At 37.0% G+C, this 24492-nt stretch overlaps 2 protein-coding genes across 4 annotated transcripts; one reads left to right on the top strand and one right to left on the bottom strand.

The window, feature by feature from the left end:
• The first annotated feature begins 1495 nt into the window (after positions 1-1495).
• LOC148842899 (putative ethanolamine kinase) lies at positions 1496-12432 on the top strand. Of its 2 annotated transcripts, XM_088957648.1 has the most exons (11): positions 1496-1820; positions 2335-2426; positions 3043-3149; positions 3758-3863; positions 6232-6354; positions 7076-7167; positions 9840-9924; positions 10877-10982; positions 11108-11174; positions 11883-11975; positions 12080-12432. In XM_088957648.1, the coding sequence occupies exons 1-11, from the start codon at positions 1687-1689 to the stop codon at positions 12206-12208; spliced, it is 1134 nt and encodes a 377-aa protein (XP_088813774.1). In that variant the 5' UTR covers positions 1496-1686; the 3' UTR covers positions 12209-12432. The 2 variants fall into 2 exon arrangements, with proteins under 2 accessions (XP_088813774.1, XP_088813775.1); XM_088957649.1 differs by lacking the exon at positions 1496-1820 and having other exon boundaries at positions 2249-2426.
• A 3818-nt stretch (positions 12433-16250) lies between these two features.
• Positions 16251-19540, bottom strand: LOC148842898 (F-box/kelch-repeat protein At1g55270-like). 2 transcript variants are annotated; one of them, XM_088957645.1, is made up of 2 exons: positions 18442-19540; positions 16251-17769 (listed from the first exon to the last, which is right to left on the bottom strand). In XM_088957645.1, exons 1-2 carry the CDS (start codon positions 18466-18468, stop codon positions 16510-16512), a joined length of 1287 nt encoding a protein of 428 aa, XP_088813771.1. In that variant the 5' UTR covers positions 18469-19540; the 3' UTR covers positions 16251-16509. The 2 variants fall into 2 exon arrangements, with proteins under 2 accessions (XP_088813771.1, XP_088813773.1); XM_088957647.1 differs by having other exon boundaries at positions 16251-17738; positions 18442-19334.
• Positions 19541-24492: the final 4952 nt, after the last annotated feature.

Raw genomic sequence — 24492 nt, 5'->3', positions numbered from 1 at the left:
TTAAATTATAAATATATATTTTAATAATATTGTATTATTTATATATTTTATATAATATATAAAATACATATTATATATTTTATAAAATATATAATGTTGAGTCGGGCTAGGCCGGGCTTTTTTGACAAGTCCCGAGCCCGGCCCGAAACACAGATGAGCTTATTGTGTTAGGCCCGAGGTTAGGCCCGTGGGCCTAATTACATGACCAAACCCGACTGGGGTGCAGGTCGGGCCATCGGGCTACCTGGCCCATGAACAGGTCTAACCATGATTGACTAAAAGAAGTGTTGCCACCTAACTTGGAGGTGACTTTCATACTTAGGATGGTCCCATTATTCTCCTTTCTTTCATGTTTCTTTTGTTGGATGTGCTTTGGAGTCCTGAATATATTATCAGTTGATTGTAGTCATACATGATGATGATTTGATTGTAGTAATATATTTTTCATCTCTTACTTCAGAGGAAGAATGCATTTGTAAATGTTGTTTGGCATGGATTATTTTTCTTAGCAGCTCTTTGAATGATTTTCTTCCTTCTTTGTCTTTTTGAATGTATATCATTTAAATGCTTTTTATCCATTCATATGTCCCTAAATATTAACCAGTATCGGTGATATTGTTGTAAACATCCATCTAATTTTACTATTTTATAAATAGATTAATGATTTCTAAGTTATTGATACTTTTTTTGGGGGTGGATTGTTCAACAAGACATTGGTTTTTTATTGTTAAATAGTAAGTTTCAAATTAAATCATACTGTAGTTGCCCCTTACTACTATGGGGTCATTGTCTAGATAAAACACGTTAAGTCTCTTAAATCAAATAAAGAGCCTCCCCTAAATGCCTATTATAAATAATTAAAAATAAAATAATTCAAATTAAATCAAATAATTACTTGCTAAAAATTACTAGATTAAGTAAATAATAATAGCAATCAATTATTTATAGAGATAATTAATAATAATAACAATCATCAAGTACTTAATTAAGTAAATAATAAAAAATGAAATAACAATCATCACTTATCATTAATGTTTATTCAAAGCATGCCTCATAATAACTATCAAATATATTAATTAAACCTTAAATAAGAATCAATATTTATTAACAGTCATTAAAATTGTTAAGCCAAATCATTAATGTTTATTCTTAAATTCAAAATATGAATTAACAAATCTATTATGTAATAATTATACTCGGTTGAAAAAAAATTACTTTTAAATTTAGTTATTATTATTACTATATAACAAATATTTTAAATTAAATATTAAAATAAATTAATAATAATAATAAGAATGATTAAATTAAAGTAATAAACGGTTGAAATTGAATTTAATGACCCGTATAATTTATTGGTTTTACATATGAGGGTCAATTTATATAAACGCGGAGACTTTACGAATGTCTTAAAAAATGGCAATTTATAAATTGTAATAAAAATTGATAATAAAAATCATTAATGTTTATATATATATATATTTAACTTCCCGATTACAGGGTCATTCACTAGTTTATATTTATTATTCATATGAGAGAATAAGAGAGATCCCAAATGGCCAAATCCCAACTCCCGACTCAAATGTTCCAGCACTAACGGAATTACGGAATCTCCAAAAGCTTAGCTTCGCTTAATTTCGTGAAGCCGTGAAGGGGAGAGAGAGATCAAGGCAAGGAAGACGGGAGAAAATGGGAGCAGTAAAGATCTGGAACGGCATGGAAGGAGCAGGGGAAAATGGAGAAACTTGCTGCTCAGATACGCCATCTTCGTCTCTCACTGTGGATACATCTCTCCCTCTGCCTCAACTGAAACCTCGAATTATGTTCGTTATTACTGATCCCTGCTTGTTTCTGTCTTGTTCTCTTTGTCAGATGTATTTTTTTTTAGAAGCGCTGTTTTGATGTCCTTAGCTTGGCAGCTAACTGGAATCGGCGGTTTTCTTTCTTTCTTTCTTCTTCTTTTTCTTCTTCTTCTTCTTTTTTATTTTTATTTATTTTATCTGTTTCGAATCTGTTGTTCTATTATATATAAATTTTCTGTTTCCACGGTTCCTATAACATTTCATTGACTGCCGGAATTAACGCTTCTGTTCTGCTATTGTCATGTTCTCTCTCTTTCTCTTTCTCTCTCTCTCTCTCTCTCTCTCTCTCTCTCTCTCTCCCTGTATGTATGTATATAGATGCAACAACATGCTACATGCTTTTGTTGTTTGGCCTTGATTATATATAAAAGGATTTTTTTTATTTGTTCTAGTCATTATTGTTTATGGAGAACATTTTCATTTTAGCCTTTTCAAGAGAGTTCTTAACGATTTTTGTCTGGTTTGCTTTCGATAGAGGGTTGTGTAAAGATCTATTCAAGAAGTGGTCGCACTTAGATGAGTCTCGTTTTTCAGTTGAGACAGTTTCTGGTGGCATAACGAATCTCCGTAAGTGAATTTCACACAAAAGTTTACTTTGTAGGAAAAAGGAAACTTGATCAGTGTACTGGGTTGAATTACATCCTGGCTACCTTTTGTTTCTGGTTCCGAATGTGCATTTTTTTAGTTCTCCTCGTGTAGTTTTTGATTGTTCTGAATATTAATTTTTAATCAAGAGAGTGAAGATATGCCACTTTGTTTTCCCGCTTCCAGTTTCCCTTTCAGTGGAAGAGGAGTAACCCTGCTTTTTGATACCTATTTGCCCTTTTCTATTAGCTTCGTTTATTTCCATATGAAAGGAGCTAAGTTACCTGAATATGGCAAGGACATGGGTGGATGTAGTATCGGATACAAAATTACACAAAAAATTTAAGTATCTGACACTACCCTTGTACAGGTATCCGGGTATCTTAGTCTTAAGAAAGAGGTTGAAAACATAATTTCTGTAAAAGGGGGCAGATATAAATGAAATTTTCAGATCGAAAAACCCTGCCCTTTAAAGTGAAATAAATGGAGCCACTATATATATATATATATAAATTGTGGCTGTTTATTATTAAATGTGTTTGTGTCATCTTTTCAGTTGATGCAGAATTTAAACAAAGTTTATTATTCATCCTTGCAGTGCTCAAGATATCTGTGAGAGAAGACAACGGAAGTGATGTTCCTCTGACAGTTCGCCTATATGGTCCAAATACTGAGTATGTGATTGATCGTGAGCGGGAACTACAGGTGAATTTCCTTGTTCTTGGTGGTCGTAATTGCCAAAGTGTTATAACATGGATCCTGCAAGTGTAGTTTAATTAATTTTCAATCAGATTTATTCCAAATCTTCAGGCTCTTTGAAGCTAACAATCTGTAGCTCTGTTGTGTTCCTATTGTTGCTACCTATATTTGTGGAACATATAAGTCAAATATATTTTGTACTAGTAGTATAAGCTGAAAAGCTATTTGTTTAATCAGAACTTCCAAGAAAATGAGCCCATTGCTTAGTTTAATAGTAAAATCTTGGGATGACAAGTGTGAGAACATGGGTTCAAGTCTGAAAATAGCCACTTTGGGTAATGGCCTCTTAGATAGAACTGCAAAGAAAATGATGTAATTAGACATGCCCTTATCAACACTTTCAGTAGTATAATTTACCATTCATGTTCCAACACTGTCATTCAATTATGAAAATCTAAATTATTTTAGACTATGTTTGTTCTAAAACTTAGGATGAGTTTCTACTTTCTACTAATGCTTGTCTCCTAGTTATTTCTTTTTCTATTTGCAGTCTTTGTGTCCTTTTAACTTAATTTGCTTCTCATGTTTAATTGATTATCTTTTATCATTCTTAGGCAATTGGGTATCTCTCGGCTGCAGGATTTGGTGCTAAGTTGCATGGAGTGTTTGGAAATGGCATGGTGCAATCTTTCATCAATGCTCGTACTCTTTCACCATCAGGTAAACATTGAAAAGTTCCTAGATCCACATATGGGAAATGATGGAGTTTTTCCGGAAATGAAGGATTTATTTAAAGCCAACCTCGTAATTTACTTTAGATGCTAGTTATAGACTCTATTGATGGATCTTAGTAGATGTTTTCCAATATGTTCTTTACACTAAATTTTCTAGTAGTATTGGAGCAAACACACCACCCATGCAGAGGGAGGAAGAGAGGGAGTTTTTTCTTTGAGTCATCTAGAATTTATTAATTCTTGTTGGAAGTTTTTTCTCTTAGTGATTCTTCTGGTCCTTTTTGACACTCCAACTAGCTGTTGGTTGTTCTTGATACTTCTATTCACCTTTGATGCTAGGAGTTTATGTTATTATGTAATATCTAAGTTTTATGCTAAGGGCTCATCTTGATTTTCTCTAAAAAATCTTACCACACTATCTCATTTTGATTTTTTTTTTCATAAAACAAGGAAGTGCCTGCTTTTTTCTCTTTTTTTTTTTTTGATTTTTTATTCCATGTCATTTTTACAAACAACTAACATATGCTCCAATTCCCCTATATTCTCTCCTCCTACCATATCTCCAAAAAACAGACTCATTTTTCTCTCCTAAATTATCTCTAATTCCTATTTATCCTCTCCCTTCACTAGAGCCCCACCCATTTAGACTCCTGGTTTATAGGAACTTCTAAATTATCTCAAACTCCTCTCTATTCTCTCCACTTTTCTGTAAAAATTGGGCCCTATTTAGTAAAATTTGATTTGGCTAACACGAAGGTCAACCCAACTAACTGATATGCTATCTATAGTTCTATACATTATTTCCATTTTAGGTTAATATTTACCCATTTAACGACAAATGAGGGCCAACCCAATCACCCATACAAGTTACTTTTTGACTATTTTTAAGGTATTAAACTACTTAGTTAATTAATGATAACATAATTAAGTCTTTAACTACATAATTCTTCAATTAGTTAACTTAAAAAAATAAATAAGTTTTAACTCAATTTATTTCATTGACTTAAAGTGATTACTTTAATTAATTAACTTCATTACCTTAATTAAATTAAATTAATTAGTTATTAGTTAACTTTGTGTATGCCTAACTTGTATATGGTTATTTAATTAGTTACTTTTATTAGTTAAAGTAGGAAAATATTAATTAAGTTTCTTAATTACATTAATTAAATTAACAGATTTAGTTAACTTAGAAAATGATTATATAATTTTAGTTTCAAAATTAAATCTTATAATTTGATATCCATTTAAATTTCATTTAAAAAATAAAATGATACTACATTTTTTGATAAAATAAAAAAATAACAAAGTTATTAGTTTTAATCTTAATTATTATTAATTTTAAATCCCCTAATCCAGTTAAAAATAACAAAAATTAATACTAAATAAAAATTTAGTAAAAGTTAAAACAATTTAATAAAAAGTAAAAACTGATACAACTAGGAATGTCACAATGCTCCTTCTTGGGGTGCAACTTCGGTGGGTTGAGTCAGGTTGAGAGTCAACCCAAGCCCAGCCCTAAGTCTTAAATCTTGAGCTCAGGCTTGGCCCAACTCAAGGTTAAGCCCAAGTTTACCAACCCAGGCCCAACCTGAGCTTGACCCAACATCTTGGGCTGGTCTTGGGCTTGGGCGTGTTGAGCTTTGTAGCCCAATTTACAAGTAGAATAGATTGATAATATGTAGATATGTATATCATTTTGGCAGGCTCAAATTGGGTCAGGATGGGCTCAGGCTACTCAAGACCTCAACACATGCCCAACCTGAGTTTGAGTTAGGCCTGAGTTTTTTGGCCAAAGCCCAACTTGAAGTTCAAAAGCTCAAGCCCAACCTGTGCAAAATCTTTGGTTGAGCCAGGTTGGGCCCACCCAAGTTGCACTCCTAGCTTCTTTTGCCTCAAATTCTTTTAACAAAGCCCGTGCAGCACACGGGTCCCTGCTAGTATATTCATAAGTTGTTTCTTTTCCTGCTTTATTTATGAAGCACTTGTTTCAGGCTTCAACTCAGTCCTTCTATAACAAAGGTTAACATGATGAACTATTAATCCTAGTAAATATTCTGATTTTTTCCAGCTATTGCATTTCAGTCTATGTTACTATGAATGAGGAGTGGTTTCCAACTAGGATAAAAGAGCAATAAAACATATTGAACATTCAAGGTACTTTTTTCCCCCTACCTGATGGCCAAATGGTATTGCCTTCAGTGATCAGCCAGTACTAGGCAGAAGGTGGTGGTTGTGCAATAATCCGACAAAGAACTTTTTTTTTTAACAATTAAGCATATGCCATTCTACAATCTTCTTATAGGTACCCCACCTGTTTATTGACGTGAATTTTTTCTATTATTTATTTGCAGATATGAGGAAACCAAAGTTGGCTGCTGAAATTTCAAGGCAGCTTCGTAAGTTCCACGAGGTGGAGATTCCAGGCTCTAAAGAACCTCAACTGTGGAATGACATCTTCAAGTTTTTTGAGAAAGGTCCTTCATTGATTAGTCCTATTCCTAGCATATTTCAGTCCGAATGTTGTTCATTTTACATGTATACTTGGATGGGCTTTGTAGACAAATTAGCACAGGGATATGCAGGACCTTGAAACCTTAATGAGTAAATTTAGGTGGCAGTCCAAAAGGGCTCCAGTGATCGCCACATCATTCTCTCTTCATGTGGAAACTTTCAGCAAAATAGCATCCTGCAATGTGGCCAAAGAATGCCCCTTGTTGGTCTTTCTTTGTTTGAAGAAATTTGGAACTTCAATGTCTGACACTGCTTGGGGGAGAGTCTTAAATGTTTAGGAAATAGAGCTGAAATGACATGTGACAAATCTAGAGGGTTTCTTTCTGCTAATAAGTATTCCTGAAAAATCTGTATTGGCTTCTGTATCATATTTCCTTCCATGTGGCTGAAGGGAGGGGGGGAGGTGAGGATAGCAATTGCATCTAGACACCACCTTTAGAAAACCCATTTCTCTTCAAGCAAATACATAGTTATGTCTCTTAGTCAACACATGGGGTAGGGAGGAAAAAATATCTGGAAGACACATTCAGATAAGTTCCATTATATGTATGTGCATATTTCATTCATTTCTTACCTTCCTTGAATTGGCAAATTGACTTCTTTAATTTTGACCTTTATCATTTAAACATTGTAGAAAAGTGTTGTTATGCATTTCATGCTCTTATTTCCACTTTATTTTTGCAGCTTCCGTCCTTAAATTTGATGATATTGAGAAGCAGAGACAATATGATACGATTTCATTCAAGGAAGTTCATGATGCGATTGTTGAGCTCAAGGTGGTAATTCTTGTGCTGGAATTACGTGCATGTATATTGTGATTATTATTAACAGCTTTTTGGTCATTTTATTTGAAGGTCAAACATCTTTAGACTAGAATGGTAAGAGACCATCCTTTGTCCAGCTTACATATTATGCATCCAGAACATGGGCCTGGAAAGTTTTAATTTTTGCCTAGAATTTCTTTTAATAAGATCCATCAACTAGTGGGGGTCCTAAAATGTGCTTATTATGTTCCACATGCAAAAGAGGCAGGTGGAAATTTCGTTTCCATGCTTGTATCTAGATTAGATATCCATCAAGAAATGGAATGTCATAAAATTTATGTATTGTGTTACTCATTGAAAATGTGAATCAATCAAGTTCTTTTTAATTTTTTTATAGCTGTTAAAAAGTAATTCTGCCTTTTGTGGTAACCATTTTTGTTCAGAATGGTGGCGCTTATTTTTCCATACTTATGCTAGTAGCTGATGAAATATGAATGCAACAAATAGTTCATGTCATGTTTTCTGCAGACTCTGCAGAGACCATGGTTTTGAAAAAGTAGTCCACATGGTAGATGGGATGAATCACTGATCAATTTTCCAACTTCAACAGTTCTTAGGACAGGAAGCAACAGCATGGAAACATGCTTTTATCCAATTTTAATTTATGTATCTTCAGTAGGTAACCATGTAAAGAAAATGTTGATAATGAAATTTAAACTCGATTGCCTACAAAACATTTATCTTCAGTAGTCAACCTCTTTCTAGATAACTTTTATAGTCTGAAACTCTCAGGCATATATAGGTGATACAGGTAATTGAATCAGAATTATTCATTTTTTTTCCTTTTTCAAAATAATTGGTTATATTAGATGGTTTAATTGGTAGGTCTCTTCCAACAAATGCTTAAATAACTCAAGCCTATCTGCTGTTTGGTGACCTACATTTGTGATTATCCCTATGCAATTTTATTTATCTTGACTCATATGTTCATAGGGATGTATCCCTTGATAGCGTAGAGTGGTGAAACAGGATTCATGTAGCTGATTTGAGATAAGGCTTTGTTGAGTAACTTCTTATGTTCATATTTTGGTACCATGATTTGTGATACCATCATTATCATCAAGGCCTTGCGGCAACAATTTGTGGTTGGAACCTGAATCTTGTTCATATGTTATCTCACTAATCTGACCCACATCCTTCTAGCATTCTCTTTAGACTTGTGAATCTTCAGTGTCCACCTGGATGATTATTTTCAGTGTTATTTTTTTGGTAAATGATTAATACTTTATTGACATCAAGAGCTTAAATCAGTACTAGCATCCCTTTGAGAGGTGCGAGTTGTGATCTCCCCCAAATCTAGAACAAAAAGAAAGAGATTAAAAGCAAATTACAGCTGAGCCCAGTATGAAGTATCCTTGTTTGTCCCTTGTTTGGCAAGACAATCAATCAAAGAATTTGCTAATCTTCTGAGCCAGTGTACTCTTACATTCATGTCCCTTGTATGCCATTTAAATTTCTTGATTTCATCTCTATAATACCAGGGAACAGAATCCCGGTTTTGCAGCCATCCACCACCACCTTGGGATCTCCTTCTATTATCAAACTTACTAGGCTAAGCTAATTATAAAAAAGAAAAAACTAGGCTAAGTTGGTGAGTAATCTGAATTCCTTGTAGTGCAGCAAGCAATTCCGCCCTAGTAGAATCTCCTTCCCCCACTGGTCTCGAGAAAGGTGCCAAGATGTTCCCATCCTTGTTTCTCACCACCCCACCTACACCAGACCGGCCTGGATTTGCTTGACTGCTGACATCGAAATTCAGTTTTAAGCACTCTTCTGGAGGTGGTGTCCAATCTAAATGTGTTCTAACCTTCTGAGAACTGCTGTTTGCCACCTCCCTCCAGTTTCTCCAAAAATCATCAAAGGAAAACTGATGAAAGTAGTCCATGGTTTTTAACCAATATATCACCCTGGCCATCACAAACTCCTTGATTTCTTGTATGCTTCTTTCCTTTTCCTGAAAAATTTTTGTATTTCTATCTTCCCAAATAGACCAAATCAAAGCTGCTCTTGTAAACCTCCACATTATTCTTCCTCCTTTTTTGGTCGACACAAAAGTAGATGGGTTAAATAACAAATGTAACTCTGAAGGGAGATTCCACCTCCACATTATTCTTCCTATTTTCAGTGTTAAAAATCAGTTTTTCTTTGCATATCATCTATAATGGATATTACTTTCTGATGGATTACTGTTTTGTCTTTTTAAGTCTTGTCCTTGATCCATTTTAACATACTTATCTATTTCATCAACTTGTTTTCCATTGATGCTCAATATTCTAGTTTTATAGCATGGCTGGTTTTAATTTTGTCCTATTATATTTATATTTTAGTGACCGTAGGCATTGGTCATGTGACATTCTAAAAGCATATCTGTAATTCAACCCCATTGTATGGTTACATGGAAACATCCTTTCTCTCTCTCTCTCTCTCCCCCTCTTCATCCTCTCTCTGCAATATCAATCAAACCAAAATAACGGAAATGGTCTCTTTGAACAGTTTCTTACCATTGATCTCAACTAGGATCTCATCCGTTTGTGTTGGTTATCAAATGCTAATTTAATTATGGATTGTTGGTTCTAAGAGCTATATACCTATTGAAGGAAAAATGATGCATGATTATTCAACAGGGTCTAACAGATGTTATAGATGCTCCTGTGGTATTTGCTCATAATGACCTGCTGTCTGGAAATTTGATGCTTAATGATGATGAAGGTAAATGAAATTATCCTTTCTCCATCAGCTGCAATTTTGCGTTGGTCAAGAATTTAGTTCCCCTAATTTTCTACCACAGCTTCAACTAAGGGTCCATTTGATTATACCTGAAGTGGCTGAACTTAATTGCTTATTGCTTTATCTTTTAGTTAGAAGTCATTAAGTAGGTTATGAACTCCTTAATGGCTGAATGGCATGTTGTATTGATTACTACATCCTTAAATATTTTATCATATTATTATTTTATCCACTCAAAGATATTTTTTATTGATCAATAACATCCACTAAAAGATAATGCAACAAGTCATTGAGCTCAGCCACTACAGCCAATTATCTCCTTAAGTATATAATCATTGTTACACTTCAGTCTTCATGCATCTTAATGAGCTACTAAGCAAGTTAAACTATATTATCAGTTTATGCTTTTTTCCCCTTAATTATCATATGTAACTATAAATAAGCAACAGTAAGGTATGCATTGTAACTAAGAATGATATATTATCAAAGTCATGCGTACAGATGGTGCGCAGGGTTGAGATCCTATTAGTCAATGGGTCCTGCCTGATTTTCTCCCTTTGCAGACAATGGTTGAATGAGATGATTTGTCTGTTCTATTTGGTTCCTCAATATTTCAAAAAAAGAGGTATGACAAAAAGACCACAATGAAGCTACAAGAAGGATAATGAATCAGATGCTTAATCTTAATCAAGTATTAGGCGTCAGTGAAGCAGGTGTCCAAGGTATGAACTATCTAATGGTGGATTTAATGATAATCATGTCCTTGATGTGATCCAACACTAAAAAATATCCTTGTAAGCTATATCTTATGGTACCTTAGATTCCTCTATTACCTGATGTGGTTTGCACAATGTATCAGGTTTCCTTGCATTAGTATTTTTTGGTTAGAAAGATATTTCTTCTGTTTCTGACTTCAATGTTAATGGGCTTCCAGAAAAACTTTACTTCATTGATTTTGAGTACGGATCTTACAGCTATAGAGGCTATGATATTGGGAATCACTTCAATGAATATGCAGGCTTTGATTGTGACTACAACTTGTATGCTTTTTTCTCCCCCTCCTTACTGGGCTTCATTTTCCTTTCAAAATTAGATTAGATGTATAGTTATATAAGATGGGTCTTATTATAAAAATTATATAAAAAGGTGTTGGATTCCAATGTAGGTATCCAGATAAGGATGAACAGTATCATTTCTTTCGGCATTATTTACAACCCGAAAACCCTGAGGAGGTAGGCAACTTGTATAGAAACTCTATTGGAAGTAGTCTTTAAATTATATAATGCTTATGTGTTGCTAGCTGGATTTCTTGTGTGAGGTCTTTCCTTTTTTCATCTGAGATAATGTTGTACCGAGGAAATGACTCGGCCTAAGTTGTAAGATCACTGCAGTCCATAAACAAGTCCAAGATTCTACCATAATGCCAAGCAGTTACACCTATACTGCAGACTATAATTACCATTTTATTTGGTGAAAAACGTTGGCAGATTCTAAGCATATATGGTTTTCTGTTTGTTGTTGCTTAGACACATTAGCTGAAGTGGTTATATAAGACTAATCTGTTGTTTTACGTTTAACCTGCTACTTGCAGTCTCTTGACAATTTAATCCAATTTTTGTAGCAGTAATTAATAGTGTAGAGGCATTTTGTTGTTGTGGTAGTGGCTGTAGTTGTCTGTGGGCTTAAGCTGCTGTTGCTGTTCTATGTTCTCTTGCTTGTTTATCCGTTTCTTTCAAGCTTTAAAGTTTTTTTTTTTTGTTTTTTTTTTCACTACTAATTTCAAGCTTAAAAGTTGATATGTGTATTCATTTCCACACATTGAACCCACATCATAACAATGGCTTTCAATTAATTATTCCATTTTGTATAGGAATTTACCTTGTTCAGTAGACATAAGTTTAGTTAGAAGCATATACAACTGAACATTCTCTGCATACCAGGTATCAGTCAAATATCTTGAAGTTTTATATGTTGAGACCACTTCTTTTGCGTTAGCTTCACACTTGTATTGGGCTCTATGGGCATTGATACAGGTAATGTCCAGTTCTTGCTCTTTTGCTGCTACACAGGCCCAGGAAGGTAGAATATGACATCCATTTTCAATTCAAACTTATTCTGTTGTTGAAATTGATTGCAGGCAAAGGTTTCTCCCGTTGATTTTGATTATCTTGGCTACTTCTTCCTGCGCTACAATGAATACAAAAAGCAGAAGGAGAAATGCTTCTCACTAGCAAGATCTTATCTTGCAGGATCCAAGACTGAGTGAATTTTCCATCTTACAAGCTGTGTTTCTTCATTGTTGATGTAAACTTCTGTTGTAGTATTCGTAAAGAGAGCTCATTTAGTGATCTAGATCTTCTGTTGAGCTTTTCTTGTAAAGTATCTAAATCTTTGTAGCTGTAATCTGTAACTGAGAAGGTTATGGGGCTTCTGATTCTTTTTTTTTGTAGTTCTGAATGATGATGATGCTGAAGTTACTGCTTTTGCTAACGTGGCTGTTGTTTTTGTTTTAAGAACAAAACCATATATATTGGCGAAGACTCCTTTGACTTCCCATAATTCCATACTTGTGCATGTTTTATGCAGTTAAAAAGAGTTGCCTTCATGTCTTCACCAAATAAAGGAAAGGAAAAAAAAAAAAAAACCCTATCATACAAAATGACTTGTAAGTTATAGCAACTGAGATGGTGTTCCCTATCGATGTAACTTTTCAGAGAAACGGTGCCAGCTCAGTATCATAGACGTGTTTAACAAAAAAAAAAATAAAAAAAAAACAGCCAAAAAAGTTATTTGGTTGAGCCGTTTATCAGCATCATAAGGGCTCTCAAAAATCATGAGAGCTGTTTATAAAATAAAGCGCCAAATCTGATGTTTTTTCATTTTCAAGACTTTTTTTTTACTGTTTGGCTTATATAATGTTGCCTAATGGTGCTGGGGTGTAAAAAAATTGTCTCGTTTTTTAAAACAATCATACAGAACATTTATTTTATAAACAGCATTGATACCAAACAACCGCCGAATGAGGGTGTTCTTCTATTTGTTTATTCCCTTTCTGACAACCCTTTTTGACCATTCTTTCCATGATGGACAAATTCCAAGGTAGTCAACTTTATTTTCTTTTGAGTGCATAATGCAGTTACATGTTGCATGTAAAATGGACCAAGCTCTTCTGATATCATGCATTATTTCTTTACTCACCAATTACTCAACAAGTTGGCATGATATATCATTGGGCCATGGCCATTACTACGGAGGACACTGGTTTGATCTCGTGCCTCTTATTTGGAGGGGTGGTGCCAAGCGACCTTCTCCATTAATGGGTCATTGGTCATGTTCTCAAAGAACGAGCACCAATTTTTCCCTGGTGCTATAGAGTCATATCTCGCTGAAGTAGAATCCATATATTCCTCAGCTACTGAAATTTAAGAATATAATTCTTTTTATCTAATGAATATCATCTTGTAAGGAAATCATTCATTTTCTTTTATTTTACTATCTGCAAGTGCAAGTGGTCCTCATAAAGTCATAATTCTTTGAATGGCCAATGGGGCCTTCACATGCACATAATTCCACAAAAGTTTGAAATGCCTTTCTGAAAAGTCAGCCATAGAAATATCAAATCTCAATAGTCAACCACAAAAGTCTATTGTAAGATATATAACTTCAAAATATTGATACTCGCCTTTTTACAGGGTGCTCTTTTTTTTTAGTTACTTCCATTCAACAAGCAAACCAACAAGCTACAAGGAAACACACTACACTAAAAACACAGAAAACCAACTACAGCAAAAGCTAAAAGAGCAGCAGTATGGTCTAAACTCTAAAGGCACCAGTCAACACTTCCCCCACCCACTGAGGGCAGGAGTTAAAAACACAACCATTACTAATTAAACTCCGTTGAGCTGAGCTTTATTACCCTCTTCACATGGAAAAAAAGAAATAATTAACCAACAGAGGCTTCAAGAGGAGAGAACAGTTTCAGTCCTCACAAGACCGTGTTCACAGCCACTTGCAACCGTGTATTGGAAAGACCCCCGTATTTTGTATGTTTTTATTTATAGGGAGATATTTCCAATGCACATCTACAAGTGGCTGTGAGGATGGTGTGAAAACGTCTTACAGTACATTCCAAACATGTCTTGGGAACATCTCCTAATGACAAGTACGGAAAATGTTCTCAATGCACGCTGAAATGTGTATGTGGGGCGATTTTGGGGCACGTTCTGTGGGGGGCAGATGTGAACACGTCTTTGACTAGAAACATTATTTCCACATGCAATCCTTTCCCTGGCTAAGCAAACCATCAATAATAGATTTTAATTATCAATTTCAATAACCAAAGGCGAAATACCCAGAACTGAGACCACCTTCAAGGCTTCAAAAATGGCACGAGCTTCTGCCTGAAGAGCAGAAGAGGCCTTGCAATTTTCAAAGCTCACAGCAACAAATCTACCTTGCCTGTTTTAAAAGCCCCATCCCCTTTAAATTTGATAAAAATCATAAAATCACTGCTGGGGGGTTTCCAAAAGGAGATTGAGTCTGAGACTCTGAGGAGATCTCAGGGCCTGTTTGGTTCACGGGAAAATGGATCTGGATTCGGAACTGGAGGGGCCCATTCCGATTCCAACTGTTTGATTGGATGGAATCAGAATCTCATTCTTAATCTTGGTGGAATGACATTCTCCCATTTGAGGGAATGGTCATTCCCTCCCCTTCCCTTGGGAGTGAAATCTCATTTCAGCTGATTTTAATTCTTATTCTGATTCATGTCTGAACCAAACAGGTTATGGGAATAAACTATTTTGATTCTGATTCCAACTATGAACCAAGCAGACCCTCACCCTATGAATTAAAAGACAATGAATTGGGACTAGAATCCAAGAAGAAAGAAAGCATTTTTTGGAAAAGCCTAATATTCCACGACATGATGACAACAAACATCATAAACTCAGTCCTTATATGCTCTTGCAACCTGCATATATTAATCCAAGCCGAAAACCAATCCTTAAAAAGAAGCATTTGCAGGCACATAGAAATTGAGACCTAGCTCGCACCCAAACCATGCGCTCCTAGCACGGTCACATTTGATCAATGTATAAAGTATGGCTCTCTCCACGACACATTTCCAGCACTGTTAATGTGGCATGGAGTTCATATGATATGAATTACCGTCTCACGCAGGAAGAGAAAAAGCATTGTTGGCGTCGGAATCCATTAGTGTTGTGAGCACTGAGCAGAGAAGATACAATTATGATGCCAGAAAAATGCTTTTAGGGCTTGTTTGGTTTGTGAGAATAGGGGTCTGGAATCGGCCATTCCAATTCCAACTGTTTGGTTGGCTGGAATTGGAATCTCATTTTCGTTCCTGGTAGAATGGCATTCTCCCAAGGAGAATAGGCCATTCCCTCCCCCTCTCTTGGGAATTAAATCCCATTCCAGCAGATTCCAATTCCCATTCTGATTCCTCCATGAACCAAACAAACTATGATGGTAGACCATTCCAATTCTGATTCAGATTCCAACTGTAAAGCAAACGGACCCTTACTGTTTTTCTCTCCCATAAGAAATATGATGGTACCAAAATTTTGGTTGTTAACATTGGAAAATTAATTTTCTCTACCAGATTACCAATCCGGTGGTTATAAATTGGAGAACCTAGTAGATTATAAACATCATAATGCATAGGTTGCTTCAAACTTCTGTAAACAGAAAAACAGTTGGCTCATAGACATTCACGCTAGAGCAAACAGGAAAAAATGGTGTTGGGACCGATAAGCTATAATTAACAGCTTTATTTTGCTTCAAATCAAATTTGGATTCATTGATTATTTCCCATTATTGGAAGGGTCCAACCTACCCAACAGATGGCTTACACAAAAAACCAGCATGATTAGATCCATTTGAACCACCTGATTGATGCATCATTTGTTTTTTAGCTTCGAAGACACATTCTGGTTAAGAATTTAACCTGATCTTTGGTCCAGTTGATCTTCAAGGCAGTACACGTTGAATGGTGTGTCTGATGATCCTAATCTAGGATAGGTGATGACAATTCAGCTTAACAGGTCTTTGATCTTTGGGTGTGTTTACATGGATTGAGGTGATGGTTTAAAACACTTCATTAGGCATTAGCCTTCCACCTCTGACAAGTAGCCCATTGACTCAGTCACCGGGACTCTTGGTTTAGCCGGCCAATGACGGGTGAAGATCCATCCATTAATGGAGCAAAGTAAGGTTGCAGATGGTCGCATCTACGATCTACCCTTGTTATCAACATGATATTTCTCGTAGATTGTACAAGAGAAGAGGGGAAAAAAGGGACTATAATTTCTTCAATTTTCTACCATGTAAGGCTATGGGTATAATATTGTAGTATAATATAACAAACTCAGAACGAAAAACAGGCGTCATCCATAAAGCACCTTGCTTCTACAGATGATCATAGCTTCAAACAATTGCACTGCTATCGGTTTATTCTCCTACTTGATTTTCTTTTCTCATCTCCCGTGCCCAGTTTCATCGGATCAAGAGATATCAAGTCTGGACTGTGTTGATATCTCGGGTGTTCTAAGCTTGAAGAACCTGACAGTGAAGAATATGGCTTTTCAGGCGGCTACGGCCGGCGATGCTTGACCAGAGGTTTGTCACGAAGGTCTTGAACTGCCCCTTGCCCGCAATTGTCTCCCACAGATGTTCTGTAGCAGCCCCATTTGCATCATCAGCCTTTGAAACGTCCACCATGGATATACTCATGTTGTTACGGATGATGCACAGCTTCCCATTCAGAGGGACAAGTGCAGCTGCTTCCAAGGCTCGGGAACTCCCCAGGTGCATTTTACTGTCAATGTGCTTGCTCCAAGAATCACTGGCCTCATCAAAGACCCTCAGCTTGCAACCATCCTTGCAATCCAAGGCATAGAGCTGCCCATTGAGAGCAGCACTAGGGTTTCGCCAGCCTGCAACCATACCATTATAGACTGGGTACCAACTATCAGTCTCAGGGTGGTAGACCTCGCTCAAAACCTGGCGGTGAGGTCCCAGGCCCTTCAGGAACCACCTTCCCTCATAGACAGCTCCAATGAATGGCACCATTGCAGTACTCATATCTGCAATGAAGGACCACCTGTTCTTGTTTGGATCATATACCTCTGCTGACCTCAGGGATCTATGGGCTCCCTCGCTCTCCCCCCCAGCAACATACAAGCAGTTGTTTATGACGCAGGAACCAAAAAAATGCCGCCGTCGTAGCATATCTGGTGCTCGGTGCCATTTATTTGTTCTGGCGCTGTAAAAGATGACTCGTCTCATTGATCCTTTGATTGGGTCTTTTCCACCAAACAGGTAAAGGTGACATCCACTGAGAACAGCACATCCAAACCCAAGGGCTTCAGCATACTCTCCAGGAACAGGAGGCAGGGGCTGCCAGAGCTGGTATATGGGGTCAAAGGCATGCCATGAGATCTTCCCATCCCGGTCTCTCTTTATCACGTAAATCCATTCTTCTGCAATACCAAGGTTCTTCCGGAGGGAATAAAAGAAGTTCCCTGCTAGGAGGCGGTACCACCTCTTGCAGACTAGCCTTAGCTTCCTGTGCTCAACCCGTGGGACCCTGATCAAGCAAGCAATAGCCAGATCATCAGGGAGTCCAGGGAGTAGAGGAGATTGGTTCCGAACCCTTTCACCACGAGCTGCCTTCTGCCTAGTGGGGTGAATAGATGGTCTGATGTCGGGCTGAATGCAGATCTTTGTTCCTGGAACAAATTTCTTTGCCCCAGCAACAGTTTTCAGGCCTGCATCTACTCTACAGAAACATGCGGTGGTATCAACCTGTAGAACTTCTCCTCTTTAATTCTCTTGATTTTTCTAGAATAGCAATTCAATAAAAATACAAACTTGGTACCAACAACCAAAAATAGAAAGAACATCCATTTAGACACCAACAATTTAGGAGTATATCTCGGATACATCATTTCAGTTCAGGTAATTTTTGATGCAGGAAAGTTATGAGATATTGCCTCAAATTAGTATGAAATAACAGAAAGCATCAACTTTCAGATGGGTAAATTGTGAGTTTTCTGTTAACAAACCACTGTTCCCAGGTTGAGATGTGGCTATCAAGGGCGGGAAACATGAATACATGTAATTTATTTTTATTTTTTCAAAATTCTCAATTCCGAAACCAATCATTAACTCAACCAGATTAGGAACCGTGTTTCTAACAGGTTAACCATCCTATTCCTACCAACTTTATTTTTTTATCAAAATCTTTTGATCGATTCATCTTTTATCAGTTTGTTTGTAATTCTGAAAAGAAAAAGAAAAAGGGGAAAAGTGAAAGGCAGATGAAAGAAATGTAACAAACAAGTAAATGCAGAAAATGAATAAAAGAAGGGTCTGAGCTCTGAGACAAGTGACATACAAAGGCATTTCCAGCGCTGAATTCAAAAAAAGAAAAAAAGAAAAAGAAAAAAATCAAAGTAGATTAAGTAATCAACTTACCAGCGGAGGTTGAATTCCTCTCTCCATTTTTCCACATTCAAAAGCTTACCAATCCGAACTAATTAACATCTCCCTATCTTCAAAACCCACTTCAAGATCAAGTAAGTTACTTTCAAACAATGGAAAAGAATAGACCGATCAGAACATGTCACCAATGATAGAAAAAACTGAACAGTTACCGTCTCTTCAATTCTTCATCTCCAAAACCCACCTTCAAAATCAAAAACCCATCACAGGAAGAAGCTAATAGAATCCCTCAACTAGCTTTTTACAGCAGCAACAGGGAAATTCCTAGGCTCGTCCACTGATCAGGCGCCGAAAGTAGGGAAATATCCCTCTCCTTGGCAGCCCACCTTATCAGAAAGGCTCAATGGACAATCCATAAAGCCCAAATGGACCTTGTTGTTCAGAAACCGAGTCTCACTCACCATATGTCCATCTCCCAAAGCGAGAGTAAAAAAAACATGACAAAATGACACTCCGCGTTCCTTGTTCCTCGCAGAGAAAACTGCAAACCCTAATCTATACCATCAGTCACAAACAGAACAAGGACATCTCTCCAAGGCTCCAACTCCGAAACCCACAACCAAAATCAAACAGCTATCTCGAAACTCCTAAAAGAACCCTTTGCCGCGTCTTTTACGAAGGAAACAAGAAAGACCACAAACTCCACGCTCCCTTCCTCCTCAGAAACCCACAACACTAAAGCAAAAGATGCAAGCACTGAAAGAGGAGAGAGGGGTCTCACTTACATTAATCCTCGGTGAAGAAAGGGGCCCATCACCCCAACGGCGCAACCTAACAAACGCTAGACGTGTTTAAGAAGAAGCGATAGGTAACCCACAAAGAGGCAAAAGAGAACCTAAATCGTTAAGACAGAGAGAGAGAGAGAGGGGGGGGGGGGGGATGGAGGGGAAGAGATATAACTGACACTTTTTCTAGTCGTCTTCTTCTGCAGTGAGGAACAAAACGGCAAATTGATTGGATGATAGTTGTTGTTGCCTTTTGGAGTTGGGTTTTCTTGAGAGAGAGAGAGAGAGAGAGAACTGCAGCGACCCACATGTGTGGAAAATAATAAAACGAGAAATAGAAAGGTCAAGATGAGGGGTTGAGACTTCTTAAAAATTGTAAGAAAAACAGAAAAAGAGTATGGACAAAGATACAAAAATATCATTAAGCTTCCCCACAACTCCACCAAATACTTTGCTTTTGGTTTAATTTCCTTTTTTCTAAGTCATGGACCCCACTTTTTTATACTTTGCCCATTCCACATAATGGTATTCTAGTCATTCAAGAACTTGGGTCCCACCCCTGGCCCTGGTATTGAGATCTGAGTGCATGACAAAGCACATCTGATTAACATGGTGCCCTTGAGGAGATTGGGGGTTGGAATCCAAGCCATTGGATTCTAATAACAAATGCACATCTCAAACTCACTACTTTCTTTTGCCCAGATTGGATGGTTGTGATCATTTGATCTTTAGGTGAGACTTCTTTGGCAGCATCAGGAAAGTAGGTTCTTGCTGTGGTGCCTAGACTGCCATTACAATGTATAGAAGACTAATAATTTAGCATTCATTTGCATGGGATAAGAAGGCCTATTGGTCATCCAAATTGATGATACACTCTTTTTGAGAAACAAACTGTATTTTAATCATTCACTAGTCTAGAGTCTAAGTCCCACTCCCACACTCCTACCACAACTCTCTCTCTCTCTCTCAATCAAGTGGATCATGGTGCAATTATTTGTTCAAGAGAAAAGGGATAAGAGAATAATCATTCTAAAATATCAAACAATAATAATAAATGGAAATTATAGGCAGCTTACACTTAGCAGCAATTCACCCTTGGTTCAGCTCTCCTTTGATGGTAGGAAATGGGAAATCCTTCAAATCATCCAGTTTACAAACTGGTTCCAATTTAAGGGTGTTTGGGCATTTGGGGTTTGTTATATTTTGCCTTACTTTTGTTTGTTCAGCAGAAAATTTCTCATGCTTCAGCCTATGGAAGAACCTTAATCAACTAGAGGACCCTGTGGACTAGCTGGTGTTTTGGTAGCCCCTCCACGCTAGAGCTCTATTTCCCACCTTGAATTGGACTCATCTCAAGCAATACCCACCACTAACTTTCCTCGTGGCTAGAGGATGATGTTGTGTGTGTGGTGGACCTGGTGGTAGAGAAGTGGGTGGGCCATGTGGCCTCTATAACTCGCCATCTGTCTCATGTATTGAGCACTGGGGCCTAGAATGAGGAATGGGGCACTCCAAGAATTATCCAATGGGGGGTCCTGAGTCTGGAAACATGGGACAGGTTTATTGGGGCAAGCAGACCCATCTACAGACTACAGATACAAGCCCCCAGAACACACAAGATGTCAAGATTCTCCATTTGTGTTTGTCCTGGCACCACCAGTATAATTTAATATTAGGCTCTTTCTACAAGTTGAGAGAGTAAATTCCAATCCATCCAGACCATCCAGTAAATGGATCTCACTTACAATCTCTCCAGGATACCAGAAACCAGTCCAACTGGACCAGCTTACCATCTAACTAGTCAACTCATGTGGGTGGTGAAAAAGCAATAAAGCAAGCCCAGAAAACCCTTTCAGTTGGGTGGTCAAGATCATGATCATCAGACCAAGCTGAGTTTACCTGCAAGTGGCTCCCTTTTTGGGTCATACAAAGTGGAGGACTTGTGTTGCACCATCACAATCATGGACACCATTCCTGTTCTTACAAAAAGTAAAAAAAGAAACACCACTTCACTTCTGTAACGCAATTTGCGGCATCAGAGGTGCTCAATTGCATTAGTAAATGATAAAAGCTAGCTACCAATTCAATTTTTTTTTTCTTTTTGCAATTAATAGAATTTAGGTCATGAAACCAGTCTGATCCAATAATCAGGTTCCATATCCCATTTTGGATTTAATCTGGGTCGAGCTCTCCAGGGCCACCCCATTAAATGAATCTGGGTTCAATTATGAATCAATTAAAGTGATTCAAAATCTTGATGTGACGAATTCCCCTAATTGGATTCCAATGAAAAAGCCAGAAAGCAAACGCGGCATGAAGGTGCAACCTCAAGGGACGTCCAGCAATCAGGTGGATTGAAAATGGTACCAACCTGGTCTACCAATTGCATGTGAAAGCACAAGTTCATGGTCTGAAAAGGAAAACACATTCGCACATCATCCTTCTCCTTTTTTCTCTTAAAATATCAGAATTTGGACATTGTGGGTTCATTCAAATTCTCTATTGAAAACTAAACAGAGGTGATTTCGTTTTCCCCGTGAAATCCAAAACCCACCATTGGCTTGTCACCACTTGGTACAAACACACCATCAGCCTGTCAATCAATTCTGATGTTCTTGACCGCGTAAATCAGTTGGCCTGTTCGATTTCATCTTATCATCTTCTTGGAAGTCATCAGAATATCACTTTCATCCTTTCTTCATCTGGCTTAAGCCAATATAAACTGTAATTGACCGACGTTTGATCTGAATTAGAATCCTATTGGCCACCATTTCTACTGTTGGTATACTCTGATGGGGTCTAGAAAGGGAAAGGTCATTCCTATCCGATTCTTGCCTGGAATTTTCAAACCACTCATTCTCTTTCATATTAGTGAAATTTGTATGCAAGTGAAGTGATGCCATATTATATTAGTGTTGGGGCATTTACTAAGGGAGATGTTGAATATGTCTTTCTCAAACTGGGCACAAGTCATGGCTGTCGTTTCTGCAGGAAATGGGGTTCGTTCACATCAAACTGACCACCAAAGCTTCATTATGCAACAGTTACAGAGCTTGCAGTCCATTTGGTTTGTGGAAAACCCACAAAAAATTGAAAAAAGAGATAGGTAATTTTTCAATGACCGCATTCAAAGTTGTCTGGTTTTTTTCTCCACCTGCCACCTGAGTTGCCCAATGCAAGAGTTTTGTGTTTTCTAGGAATTGTTTTACCATTGTTTATTCTGTCAATGCCATAATCCAAAAGTTGATATCCAATGTCCAATGCCATATACAAATGGTGTCGTTTATTAATTTGAGATGTCGTTTGTGCTTTATCTGTTTCTTCCTCTGTGGATGAGACAACATCTCCAGGACAAGAGGCTAGGTGGGAATTGATAAACCATCCTATTCATGAATCTTATTATAGGTATGGCAAGCATCCCATGACATGGCCATGGATGCAAAAGGAGCACATTTCTCCATATGACATGCGATGTATGCATCATGACATGATTATGTCGGGAAAGAATATTGAGAAGCTCATGCTCAGCCCTGTTACAGCATGTTCACCCCTATGTGCCGTGCATCATAAGCTGGTCCTACATGTTGCATATGTCTATAATGGTGAGCCAGTAGTGCAATGTCTATGTGAGATGGAAACATAGGATGCAACCCCAAGAATATTAAATATATGGACACACATGGGGTGTTCGTGTCCCAGTACTCCCAATTCCACCATATCTTTGATGATTCCAACTAACACCATAGAAGTATCCATTTGTCAAATATCCGCAGTGTGTAACTTGATAGACCAGTAAGATTCTCTACCACCAAATATAGGCTAATCTGAAAATTTTCATTTACACCCAAACAGTTATCAGGTTAGAATATAATTTAGGGGAATGGAAGAATGGCATTTTCATACTGTTCTGAGGCAATGTGGATGATTCTATGCACTATGCCTAAACACGGAAGAGAAACTATGCTATCTAAATGTTCAAAATATCAGTATCTATAAGGCAATTTTAAGACATTACCAAGATGTGCTTTGGTACATATGGATATATTGTGGAATGATTGGCATATGCATATATGTGTTTGGAAAACTAGTAAATCCTAAAGTGTATCAATAACACTACATCAAATGTTTGAATGGCCATGGATTATGTATAAGCACATATTTTAATAATTTGTATGAAAACCATTGGAACTCACTTTATAGAAGAATGGTTGAAAAAGTGAATTATGCATACGTATACATACATACAAATTGGGATCTGCATACCCGCCTCACAGCCACATCTCACCCCGTATTGGGAACATCTCCCCATGAATAATAAATACAAGTATGAAACATGTTCCCGATGTACAGCCAGGACATGCTGTGAGGTTGTTGTGAGGCATGCAGTGTAAGGAGCTGATCCGGATTCCACACATACATACATAAACCAATATAAATTTTTATTTTTTATATTTTCAACTTTCTGGTTTAACATTCATATATATGGCTTTAGAAAGAAAAAAAAAACAAAAAAAAAATCATATATAACGCTATGGACTACAAGCTCTCCAACTCAGACTAAAATCTATTGTTGTTTTCGGACTCACAAAGCAGGGTGTCCTGTTTCTACGATCGATGCAGCAGAAGACTGGACTATTAAACCTATCAAAGATCAAAGGGGAAATTCCAAATTAGTACCTTGTACTTTGAGTCTAGTGTCACTTTAGTCCTTGAACTTTAAAATACGACAATTTAATACCCAAACTTTCAAAACGTGCCAATCTAGTACCTGCCACTAACCAGCCCGTTAACTAGCCGTTAAGTACCATTTGAAAAGATGCAAATACCCTTCGAGTGTCATCTAATTCTCTTTATCAACCATCTAAATATTGACAAAAAATAAACAATTCCAAATCCTTGCCTCTTCTATTCAAGAAAGTTGGGGTTATCAGAATGTCCACTGAGATATAACCCCAACTTTCTTGAATAGAAGAGGCAAGGATTTGAGACTGTTCATTTTTATCATGTGGATGATTGATAAAAAGAATTAGATGACACTTAAAAGGCATCTATGTCTTTTCAAATGTCACTTAACGGCTGATTAATAGATTGATTAACAATAGGTACTTGATTGACACATTTTGAAAGTTTAGGTACTGAATTGTCACGTTTTAAAGTCCAGGGACCAAAGTGACACTAGGCCCAAAGCACAAAGTACTAATCGGGAATTTTCCCAAGATCAAATTATCCAATTGTTAACGTTTCTTGATATTGTATGTATTAACTATATTAGTCGAACTCTAAATTGGGCTGCTCATAG

Source organism: Nelumbo lutea, chromosome 8 (assembly GCF_056320005.1).
Source record: "Nelumbo lutea isolate HS-2025 chromosome 8, American lotus-T2T, whole genome shotgun sequence".
Classification (NCBI taxonomy): domain Eukaryota; kingdom Viridiplantae; phylum Streptophyta; class Magnoliopsida; order Proteales; family Nelumbonaceae; genus Nelumbo; species Nelumbo lutea.
Note: the sequence above shows the minus strand (reverse complement) of the source record. Positions and strands in the feature narration are given on the sequence as shown.

Coding starts and splice junctions, on each gene's coding strand:
- LOC148842899 (XM_088957648.1), top strand. CDS start 1,687: ATGGGAGCAGTAAAGATCTGGAACGGCATGGAAGGAGCAGGGGAAAAT. Junction 3,150..3,757: donor ATCGTGAGCGGGAACTACAG/GTGAATTTCCTT, acceptor TATCATTCTTAG/GCAATTGGGTATCTCTCGGC. Junction 6,355..7,075: donor CTTCAAGTTTTTTGAGAAAG/GTCCTTCATTGA, acceptor TTATTTTTGCAG/CTTCCGTCCTTAAATTTGAT.
- LOC148842898 (XM_088957645.1), bottom strand. CDS start 18,468: ATGGAGAGAGGAATTCAACCTCCGCTG. Junction 17,770..18,441: donor GAGGAATTCAACCTCCGCTG/GTAAGTTGATTA, acceptor GAAGTTCTACAG/GTTGATACCACCGCATGTTT.